This window comes from Onychomys torridus, chromosome 16 (assembly GCF_903995425.1).
Source record: "Onychomys torridus chromosome 16, mOncTor1.1, whole genome shotgun sequence".
Taxonomy (NCBI): domain Eukaryota; kingdom Metazoa; phylum Chordata; class Mammalia; order Rodentia; family Cricetidae; genus Onychomys; species Onychomys torridus.
The window spans coordinates 30,000,739-30,012,940 of NC_050458.1; the positions used below are offsets into that span (position 1 = coordinate 30,000,739).

The 12,202-nt window shown below is 42.3% G+C and overlaps 1 protein-coding gene across 10 annotated transcripts in view; it reads right to left on the reverse strand.

The window, feature by feature from the left end:
- Positions 1-12,202, reverse strand: part of Asap1 (ArfGAP with SH3 domain, ankyrin repeat and PH domain 1) — a 309,763-nt gene that overhangs the window by 68,900 nt on the left and 228,661 nt on the right. For 5 of the 10 annotated variants that reach the window (XM_036207548.1, XM_036207546.1, XM_036207550.1 and 2 more), the window contains 3 exons: positions 7,333-7,341; positions 6,212-6,312; positions 1,071-1,140 (listed from right to left, as the gene is read on the reverse strand). In XM_036207548.1, coding sequence (XP_036063441.1) covers positions 1,071-1,140; positions 6,212-6,312; positions 7,333-7,341 — 180 coding nt within the window. The remainder of the gene's footprint in view (positions 1-1,070; positions 1,141-6,211; positions 6,313-7,332; positions 7,342-12,202) is intronic. The other 5 variants (XM_036207547.1, XM_036207549.1, XM_036207551.1 and 2 more) reach the window with 1 other exon arrangement.

Consider the following 12,202-nt stretch of genomic DNA (forward strand, 5'->3'; position numbering starts at 1 on the left):
AGCCCTACTTGACGTAGGCTGAAAGATGGAAAAACAACAACAAACAAACAAAAACCAAAACATTTCTGCCAGAGATGCAGAGCCAGGCAGGCCACCATGGGACAAGGGAAACTAATAATTCTGAAGGATCACTGCTGTGGGATGTCTTTCTGTATGCTATGAATGTGTTGCTCTGATTGGTTAATAAATAAAGCTGTATTGGCCTATGACAAGGCAGCTTAGAGGCAGGCAGGAAATATAAGCAGATAGAGAGAAGAGGACAGGCAGAGGTGGGGGAGACATCATCCCACCATCCAGGGAGCAGCATGTAATGGCACACAGGTAAAGCAATGGAACATGTGGTGACATATAGATGAATAGAAATGAGCTGAGTTAAGTTATAAGTGCTAGATAGCAAGAAAATTGAGCCATAGGCCATGGACTGGCAATTTGTAATTGATATAACTTCTGTGTGTTTACTTGGGTCTGAATGGCCGCAGGACCAGGCAGGACACAGGAAAACTTCTAGCTACAGATCATTCTGAATGACATGGTCCAGATTCACAAAGTAGAGCTATTTCATCTGTGCTGGCTAATTTTATGTCAACTTATACAAGCTAGAGCATCTGAGAGGAGAGAATTCCAGCTGAGAAAATGACTCCATAAGAACGAGCTGTAGGCAGATCTGTAGGGTATTAGTCAGAGATGAGGCAGGGCCCAGCCCATTGTGGGTGGGGCCACTCCTGGGTTGGTAGCCCTGGGTTCTATAACAAAACAGGCTGAGCAACCCATGCGGAGCAAGCTGGTAAGCAGCACCCCTCCATGGCCTCTGTATCAGCTCCTGTCCCCCAGATTTCTGCCTTGTTTGAATTCCTGCCTTTACTTCCTTTGATGAACTATGACATGAAACCATAAGCAAAATAAGCCTTTTCCTCCCAAGATGCTTTTGGTCCTGGTGTTTCATCACAGTAATAGTAACCTTAACTAAGATATTGTCAAAAGTTCATGCCTGTTACATCAGTTCATTCGGCCTCTAGTTGAGGCCGCTAGAAAGCATGAGGACAGGTAGGGAAAGTCTTGTGTACACTTACAGTTGCATGAGAGATGGTCAGGATCCCATTCTTTACTGCACACTTCCTTCTCTGCCACACCTTCCGGATCCTAGGAAGAAGTCAAACAGAATTTGATATGACATACGATTCACTGTGGGATGTGCAATCATATGGCAGGGGGCAAAACAGCAAGTATGAAAGGTTGTCCCCAAATATAACCAGTTTCTTTCCTTAAACCACATAAAACAGAAAATCCTGGATGTCTGTTATACCAGGTGAAAAGAAATTCAGATAGGCAGGCATGTACAGAGATGTTCACGGTAGAACTGTTTTTGACAGTGAAAAATGGAAAATAGAAGAGTCTTCAGTAGCAGAAGGAATATATTTATTATAGTTACTACAGAGTTCCGTTCTCTGTGAGGGGGTTCAGAGTTCTATTACGGGAGAGAGCTAGTAAGGATTCTTTTTTTTTTCCCCCAGAGCTGAGGACCGAACCCAGGGCCTTGCGCTTGCTAGGCAGGCGCTCTACCACTGAGCTAAATCCTCAACCCCAACTAGTAAGGATTCTTAACCACACCCATGAATCTTTCCTAAGAAGGCTCTGCTAGTAGATTACTTCCATAATTAATAAATAATGGAGTTTTAAAAAAATCAAGACATCTACTATGCAAGGAAGAGTCAGAGGCTGCCTCAGGATACAGACAAAAGAGGTTTGCATGAAATCCTTTTAGGGTCCTCCTAGAGAAATCTCTTTGATTCTTCTGGGAAATTAAACTGTGTTAAAACCATTCACAAATAGACGTGACACACTTGGAAAATTTTGATCTGATACAAGGACAAAAAAAAAAAAAAAAACCAAACCGCTATCAACACATTTTCACAAAGCCCTAGGCATAGCCATAAGCTGGACATGGGTAGACCTGCATACATGCACACACATGCAATACAGCTACACTACTTGGGACCACAGCCATCAGGGCCACAGCAACAGGAACGCCCTAGGCAAGGAAAGGAAGGGGTCAGGCCTTCTGTTGCCATAAAAGTGACAGCACCAGAAGGTGTTCTAGGCCTGTAAGACAGTGTTCTGTTGAGCCTCCTCGAGTTTAAGTGAGCCTTGACAGAAGACTGCCAGAAAGCCAATTAAAAACATTGTGTTCATGTGTGTATTTAACTACTCAAAGTAGTTAGCTCCAAAGCATGCTGCACAGAGGGAAGGGGAAGCCTGCACCACTGGATCAGATGTAAACGGAACATATGCACAAAACGCTGCTCTCCTCAGAAGGGAATAAGAACCTTTAACTGAGAAACTGTCATCGAATTACAGCCAAATGGCAAACTTTCTTCTCCAAGTACTGACTAGGGGCATGTCTGACCAGAGGAGGCATCTGTCAGTCATGTCTGAATTCGGTTCATGTCATCAGCTCTGTGCAAGTGGTCCTGCAACTCATCTTGGCCTCACGGGAGACTACTAAGGTCATCAGTAAGGCACCCCTTGCCTAGCCAACTGAACTCACATCCCTCTTGACCAGTGACAAACTCCTGACCTGGAGGGATCAGTTCTACTAGGTTCGTGTATTTTACTTAAGCTTTTATTCATTAGCTCTTCTTATTCACATAGGTTAAGAAAATACAATATAAAACAAATTCCCAAACTTTGATGCACAGCTAATAAAACCAAGAACATTAACAAAAAGCTCTCATCTTTCTGGCTGAGATAGCTAATGAAGTACTTCCCAGTCACCGAAGGAAGGAAGACACTCCCAAAATATTCCCCCCTGCACAGGTGGGGGCAGCGGAATCTGACCTTTGTGAATATGTTCACCCCCCTGCACCCAGGAAGGTGACTTCATACAACTAAATAAGTATCAGTGTTGAAGTTGTTGACTACTTTGGGGCTACTATCCTGACCTCTTAGAGACTCCTTTTATCTGTATCCTCAAAGTATCTGGGATTATTCTGGAAAAAAAAAAAAAAGTGAAACAATGGTTACTTTGTCTCTTAGTACATGCCTTTGAGATTAAAGTTTTAAAGATATTAAAAAATTAAAATTGTTTTTTCAAATTTTCTAACAAATTCTTAAGTAATGAATATTTCAAAAATTGGGTCAAAATTACTGACTGATGTATTGACTCTTGTATGAAAATGAAAATCACACAGCATAGCAGTGCTGATTGTTAACAAAGAGATTTGTAGAAGGATTTCCATATTTTTGTCCTTCCTAGAAGCCATCTAAAGCAACTCTGAATTGTTAGTACTCATCTCTCTGCCTGTGGGAATATGAAGGATGGATATGCCTTCTTCTTTTCTAACTCTAAGATACGACAGCTCTTTCTCCTTGGCTCCCTTCTTTTCCTGCTCTTTCTAGCACTAAACTCAACAGAGGGCCTTGCCCATGCTGTCGCTGAAGCACACCTCCTTTCTCTCTCTTCATCTCCTGCCAACAGACGGCAGGCTGCATGGAAGCGCAGGGACGTTCCCCTTGGCCTTTACCTTCTAGCATCTAGTGGTGTGCTTCAAATGCTAGAATGTTTGGCCTGTGTGTGTGTGTGTGTGTGTGTGTGTGTGTGTGTGTGTGTATGTGTGTGTGAAATAAATGTTTGAAGGGGAACAGAAAGGAGGAGTCAGGACAAGCTTCGAACAGTTTAGGTCTTGAATATGTCTACAGTGTTCAACAGTAGTATGGCCCCTTTGAAATACAAAGGGGAGACACCTGCCATTAAGCCAGAACACCCAGGATGAAGTCTGGGCTCTCACTAACTGCCGGTACAATCCCACAGGGTGTGCAGGGATGAGGAAGAGGTGCAGCAACACAGAGCAGATGCTCACAGAGATGACTTCTGGGTTCAATTAGGTAATACATATGAAAAAAAGGTCTAATCTTCCTGGAGCACGTGGCTGTTAATGATTCACCATGTCCAATTTCAAGACAATCATTGTGATTTCAGGTGAATAGTTCTAAAAAGTGGGAACTTCCGACAATACTGCTGTGGAAGATGTGGCTAACAAGAGAACACTAATGTTTCTTGAAGAACAAAGGTCACTGTCTTTCCAAGAGATGTCCGTGTCACACGTGGACAGGAAAAGAACCAGGCTTTGGGCTGGAGCCTTTCTGAGGCACATGTGGGACTCCATGATCTTCACACACTTGATCCCATGCAACTTAGGTGAGATTTGGTCACTGTCAGCTGAAAACAGGAGCAGAGCTTAAAGCTGTGTCTTTGGTAGCTGGCATTTCTAGCCAGCTGGCTGACTGTTCAGTGAGCCAGGCACTGTGCCATTTGTGAGGATGCTTCTCTTTCTTCACAATTCAGAGCATGGCGTTCACCATCTCTAACGATGTTATCATCTCTCTGTGGGTTTCCTGAGCAGCTTGCCTGGTCCACTGCGCTGCTGGAGCCAGAAAGAATCTTTTTCTTTTTCTTTTTTTGTTTTTTAAAAAGATTTATTTATTTATTTATTATGTATACAGTGCTCTGTCTGCATGTTTGCCTGATCTCATTACAGATGGTTGGGAGCCATCATGTGGTTGCTGGGAATTGAACTCAGGACTTCTGGAAGTGTTCTTAACCTCTGAGCCATCTCTCCAGCCCCTGCTAGAAAGAACCTTTTAAAATGTCAGACTTTGTTATTCCTCTGCTCAAAGATCTCCAATGACTCCTCTTTTTGCTCAGGAGCTTCTGAAGACCCTCATGGTTTGGCTCCTCACCCCTCTCACCTTATGTCTTGTGACATGCTTGACTTGCTCACTCAACTGCATCAATGCTAACCTCCTAGGTATTTGCCACTGTGAGGAACATGGTCCTGGCTGCACTCTCTCCTCCTGGCTATCTATAAAGGTCATCCCCTCACACTTTTCAGGGTTTTGCTCAAATGTCACCTTAGTAAAGGCTTCCCTAACCTCCAGTGTGACAGCAAGAAGACCTGCAGTCCCCACCGTGCCTGCTCTGCTTGTGTTATCTTTCTCAGCCAGCACTGGCGTGATCTTCTGACCTATTTCTTGGGCCTGTTTCCTTCCTTACAGTATAAGCTCTGTAAGGATGAGCACTTCCTTTTACCCAATGCTCTATCTCCAGTGTCCTGATGAATGAGAGGGTATGGAGGATTCTCAAAAGTGATCTACTGGATGCATGAATAGAATGATGGGCAAAAGACAGTGATCCTAGACATTTTAAAGCTATTTACATTTTCAATAAATCAAAACAAAAACATATGTACATATATATATATATATATATATATATATATATATATATATATATATATACACACACACACACATATATATATACCTAAGATGAGCCCTAGGGAATGTATCCATAGGTAGTCAGAGAGCAAGCAGCTTTCTTCTAAAAATGACAATTGGTAAAAGGGAACAACCCAGATCTTCCTTAGGTATTTACTTGAAGTAGACTAATTTAAGCAAGAGGAAGTGTAGAGGCGGGACTAGAGAAGGAAATGGCCCAAGAGGAAGTGCAGAGACAGGCTGGGAAAGTACTGTATGCTAGGGGAAGCCCAAAAGCACTTCAACAGGGGGATGACATGACAGGCCAAGGGGTTTCTCTTTTGAAACAGCATGTCTCTAAGTTGCTGGTCTCAAACTTTTGATCCTCCTGCCTCGGCTTCCTGAATATGGTGATTATGTGTGTGTGCCACACACCCAGATCTGCTTTACAGTTTGAAAGCGTACTGAGTGTCTTATAGACGTGAGAGAGGGATAGGTGTTGAATGACATCCACGTAGGCTGCTACAACAGTCTGATGGCAGTGGGCCATCCTTGAGTAGAAGCAGCTGAGATGGCAAGAGACACATTATTTTTAGTTAGAAAAGGAAGGGCATATGACAGATTGGTTGGGACAGAGGCAATGTCCAGGGTTACCACCAAGGTTAGGTCTGAGCAGCCAGGGGCCATCTAAAGTAGAGAACACGGCAATGATAAAGCAGGACTGAGTTTCTTCCTTCTCAGTTTCCTAAATGTGCAGGTTACAAGCCAGGTGTTACTTGGGGGCTGCAGAACAATCATTGCTCCTTTTAAAGACAGTGCTTAGGTCAACTATCTGAAGAGATCCAGCTCAGAAAGCTTTAAGGTGCTTTGGCCAATAAGAGGCTGGACAAGATCCCAGTGGAGAGCACCTGGTGGGCATGGTGGCCCCACACTGGGCTAGCCAGGGCTGGACACATACCCGTCACTCTTCTTCAGCAGGTATCCCTTCTTTTCACTGCCATATTCCTTATTGCCCTGGAGCTGATGCATGCTGTACCCGCCTTGCCGGCTCTGAGAGTCCTGGAAAACACAACCACAGACTAGTAAATGCTGGAGACATTGAGCCTTTGCCCGTTGGTCTGTGTCTAAGAGAATTATGGACCTTTGGGGGCTGTCAAGTCCTCCCTTTTATTTTAGCAGAGGAAATAGGACATGCCACTGTTTGCCAGATTCACAAAGCAAGACCTAGGCAGAGCCTAGGTTCCAGGTCTAATTCAGCAACAGTTCAAACTCAAAAGAAACTGGGCTGCTATGACTCAGCCCAGTTTCTACTCACAGCAGGAAGCAACAGGAAGGGCTAAGTGGAATCAGAAAGCAGGGACTGTGCAAGCTGAAAGTGCTTTCCTCAGGCTGCATCTGTTCTTCCTCTGTGTATGTGCTAGAATCCTCTAGATAAAAGGACATTCTCTTTAAAAGATTTCTGAGCAGGGTATGACAATCAGTATACAATTCTTCTAATATAACTAACTATACATTGAACATCTACAATAAAAATATCTGAATTCTTAAACCTTTGATTATTGAAATGTGCAAAACAACCCGAGATTCGGGAGCATTTTAGATCTCTGAGTTTTGTAACAGGGACGCGCAGTTGGTAAACTATGCACACATTCCAGAATCTAAAAGACAGTTCTAAAAGCTTTTGGTTTCAAGCATTTCAGGCAAGGAATAGTCTGCCTACAGCATTCTGTGAAACAGACCTATGCCAATACTTTTAGTTTGAAATCAGCATTCTACGGCACGAGAAGTGTATGACATGGTAAAGGGCATGCACACACCAGCAACGGACGCAAACAAGCCTGGCTTCACCTTGACACTCCACTGGTAGCTCACCAAGGATTCTAAGGACAGGAAGACTAGAAACAACGGTCACACTAATGAAAACCCAAGAAGTACAAGACAGACAAACAAACAAACACAACAACAAAACACAAACGAACAAACACCAACCAAAAATATAGAGTTGAACTGCAGCATGAGAACAGAGGTGTCTAGACACACAGTAAGACAACACATTCTCACCAAAATGTATTAACTTACTCTCCTAGACTTCGATCAGGAAGGGCAACGCAACACAGAAAAAAAGGCAGAACATGTGAAAATAGTTAATTGTGTTAAAAACTTTGTCAGCCATAATTTAAGCAGTTGGTAAAATATACAGAGAAAACATCATTACAAAGATATACCAGAGAACATACCCATGAACATTTAGAATCGTAATAAACTTTGGATGACAGATCAAATATTTCTATGCCTATCAAGTTTGATGTATTTTAGCTCACAGGTAGTAAAAAGATAAACACAGTCATGAAGATGATGAGGTCACAGTTCTCAGATAAATGTGGACAACCCTCAAAATGTGGGAGCACAGTCAACCAAAGCCTTAGCAAAACCAGAATAAATTGAATACCCAGAAAATTCGAGAGCCACATATTGGGACTTCCTCTGTATTCTTGTTTCCCAGCTGAAAAGAAGTATGTGTTTGCATGCCTGTATGCATGCATCCACATGTTTAGGTGTGTATGTGTGAAGAGGATAGAGACCACTGTTAGGTGTCTTCCTTAATTACTCTTTTTGGGGGGTGGGGTTTTCAAGACAGGGTTTCTCTGTGTAGTTCTGGTGCCTGCCTATCCTGGATCTTGCTCTGTAGACCAGGCTGGCCTCGAACTCTCAGAGATCCGCCTGGCTGAGTGCTGGGATTAGGGCGTGCGCCACCACCGCCCGGCCCTCAATTACTCTTTATTTTATTCGTTGAGCAGAGTCTCTCACTAAACCAGGAACCCATCACCAACTGGCTAGATTAGCTGACCAGCAAGCCCTAGGGATTTTCCTGTCTCCACACGTCCAGGGCTGGGATTATGAGCATACTCATTGTTTTGTTTGTTTGTTTTTTATATGGGGTCTGGGGTTCAAACTTGGGATCTTATAATTATGCAGCAAGCATTTTTCTTTCCCTCCTCAACCATCTCCCTAGCCCCTAAAAAGAGAATAATATGTCCAGGTACAAGAAGTAATGGAATTTAATGGCACAAAAGTGAAAGAGCCACCTTAGCCTCTGGTTATTTATTCACGGCTTGTTCCCATCACATGCTGAACACCAGGAGCTTCTCTTGACATTCAAACAGTGTGTGTTCAGTGATGCAAATGGTTATTAGGAACAGCTGGAGGAAAACTGCCAGGACACTATACCTTTGTAATGCTATTCTATGGATGATGAAAACTGTGCTCAAAACCACGCTCAAAATGTCTCCTCGGGCCAGGAGAGACTTAGGATGCCAAATATAAGACTCTGTAGGGGTGCACACGCTCTGACTGGTCACTGTCTTGCTCTCATAGCAGGGTTTATCAGGTAGTCTGACCCCTATGAAAGAGGTTGCAAGTGACATTCTTTTTTTCTGTCTGTCTTCCTTTCTTTTTTTCAAAAGAGTAGGCAAGCACTATCACATGGTGAGCTATCTTGCTAGCTTCTAGAGTTTTCTTTTAAATGGAGCCATGGTTTTGGTCAGTACAGTAATGTGGCTCACTAAATTCTTCCAAATCTGTATTTTGACTTTCTGTATAAATTCAGAAATTTACTAATAAATGAGCTTTGCGGTTAATAAATGTACATAAATTATATTACTGCATTGAGAAATAATGCCATTCAGCTTGCTTTGTAGAAGTATTATCAATAAATGAAACTCTATAGTTTAAAAAAGATTCTGGAAATTATCAGCACTACTCATAATTTAACACATATAACTAAAGAATGAGATAGGTCTTGAGTTCTTTGATGGCATGACAGAAATCAAGAAAAACTTCAGGAAAAAAAAATGCAAATCCCAAAATCATTTAGACAAAAATTCTTAACACTGAAAATAAACAATGAACTTGAAATCGTTGGGTAATTTTATGCTGTGAGCTAGGAAATGTATCCACCTTACTGAATCTACCTTACTGATGTTCAATTTGACCTCCTCCTAGTCAAGATAGAGATATCACTTTATTTGAAGCCACACTGACATGTAAAATGCACCATTAATCTGTAAAAACCTCATCTCTCTGAACTGAATGCAATTCCCTTTCACTGATTTAATGGGTCTGTGAAAGCTTAGTTTTCAACTGAAAACCAAACTATCACAGAACTTCAAATTTACAATGGCAGGTGTGGCTGTTGAGTAAGAATCCTGTCTATCCTGTGAATGAACTCTGGGTAGTGTCTGGCACACTGAGGAGATGGAGGAACAACACGGAGTCCATCAACTTGCATCCACACTGTGAAGGACTGGCTGGCTATTCAGGGCCCATGAGTTTTGAAATACTTTGTGTATAGAATCATTGTTAGAAACAGAATATTTATAGTCCTAGAAATACATGAGCAGCAAGCATTTCTTTCAGGAAGTTAGGCTAGTAGGAAAGGTGAAGATCAATCATTTCACTGAACACTTGCCAAAAGACAACAAAAATTTGACTTTTATAAGAAAAAGAATAAGCTTTCCAAGTATCCGGGAATCCTGTTTATGGCTACAGTTCTAAAAGTAACAGTTGCTTTTTCTTCTTCTGCACTTGTTTATGCGTGTGCTCCTGTGTGCTGAGGTCAGAGGACAACCTGCAGAAGTTGGTTCTCTCCACCACTGGGATCCAGGAGTGAAACTCAGGTCATCAATCTTAGTGGCATCTTGCTGGGCCATCTATCTGGCCTCCTACAATTCTTGAAATTTCTTTTTCATTTTCAACTAGACAGTCTAGAACACCTAGGAAGGGAGTCTCAAAGAGGGACTCCTTAGATCAGGCTGGCCTCTGAGCATGCCTGGAAAGGCTTATCTGGATTGCTTTAACTGAGATGGGAGGACCCACCCATGGTGATGGTGCCTAGGCAGAGGATCCTGGATTGCATAGAGTAGGGATGTGAGCACTACCATGGATTCATTAATTCACTGCTTTCTGCTCTTGATTGCTTCAAGTTTCTGCTGCCTTGACATCCCTGTAATCACAGACTGTAACCTGAAACCGTGAGTCAAATACACTCTCTTTTCTTTTAAGTTGTTTTTGTCAGTGTATTTTATCGTAGCAACAGGAAACCAAACTAAGACAGCTTCCTTTAATTGAGCCATGTTAGAAACTGGCAAGGCGTAAGTAGGTTAGATAACTTTTGAGGTGCTTTTAATTTCTCATATCATCTTTTCCATTACTTTGCACCCTTCTCAAAAACTAGGGAGGGGCAAGAACTCTCTGGTGGATATTGTCCTTCACATTTACCCAATGGTGGACAGTTTCTATTACCTTGGAAATCACTAAAAATCATTACTTGCTAAGTTATTTTGCAACAAGAGGTAATAGCATTAGAAAGGGCTGGGTGGGCATGCTGTGAAAGGTCATTTTTTTGTTGTAAAATACTTGGGAGGAGATGCCAATGAAAACCCACTAATCAACATGGGGTAGAATTCAGTATCAATCATGACATGCTCATTTTATCACACGAGATATTCCTTTTGGTATGAGACTTTGCCTCTTAGCTAGCCTGAGCAGAAACATCAAAGTGACTTTTTTTCCCCCCTGGGAAATGTCTACATACAGGAAGCCCAGGTAACAAAACAAAGGTAGGAAGTGGTTATGGGCTAACCAGTAGAGAAAAGTAATCACAACTTTCTCTCGAGTTATCCCTTGCCCTTCCATTTGGCTCTTCCTATTGCATGCACACTGAGAAATCGTTCAAGGAGACTATTTCTCTTAGGGTTTAGATGTCAGGAGACAGTATGTGTGCCTCAGTTTCAGGAAATTTCCCTGAGACAGTCTGACCACAGATAGTCACAGCCTGAGACTGCCTGGGTAGCAACTTTGCCTCAATGCACAGGAAACAGGCCTGCTCTAAAAGGAGAGCAGGAGAATATCTACCATTAAAGAACAACAGACTTATCTCACTTTGCCAAGCCTCAAACATTTGTAAAACCTGAACTTGGAGAAGAAAGAAGAGTAAAAATTATTTTAAATGAATATACACACTAGGTATAGCCTTGGTAAAGGAAACCTTTAAAGGCTGTAGTAAAGGGCTAGTGTAGGTTTTCAGTGCGTTTTTTGAGGGCAGTGGTGGACAGAGGGTACATTGTCTTTGTTTTGGGCTCATGAATGCCTTTGGGAAATTTTAGGAATTTAAAAACAGTGAGAATGTCCCCGTTGTGAGGTACCATAAGGGACTGACAGAACCAATGCTAGGAGACCATTAAACACTGTATTGAAATCCTGCACAAACAGGCACATGTGACTTTCTTCCACGGAACAATGAATGCTATTTACCCTCACTAGGAAGTCATGTCCCTTAGCACAACATCCAATGTCCTTTGTAACCAAGCCTGGACTTGTACCCTAGAATCCCATTTCTCAATTCTCCATCCCTCCCGCTCTCAGATGTCTATGGTCCCTTGAAAACATCAATTTCCAGCTTTGTGTCCTTCAGGGCTTCTCCCTGGCTGCAATGTACCTCAAATGACAGTGGGGCCACTTTAGCATGACTGTTCACTCTGCTGATTTGTTCTATAAGCTCCTTGATAAAGGGACCTATGCTTAGTAAGTAAACTCGAGCCAGACACATAGCAACAAGCATCAACACCTGGAAAAATGACATTTGTAACTCAGGGTCAGAGCTGCATTCAACTTCTACAGTTTCAATATCCAGGGGCCATCTCAACTGAATTTGCCTAATTCTGGGGCAAAACTTCTAAAGGACTCTATCAAAATATTTCCTAATTCTCTGGTAAAATGAAAGACCATTTCTGGCTTCCCAGAATAATGGGTATGGTCTGAAGAAGAGAATTATGGGCTGCACTGTTTGCTTCAAAGGTAACATTAAGAAAAATCTAAGACTATAAACGTACTAGAATCCAGGGTACCATTTATTTATGAGGAGGTGAAGGAACACAATTTCTTCTGTTCC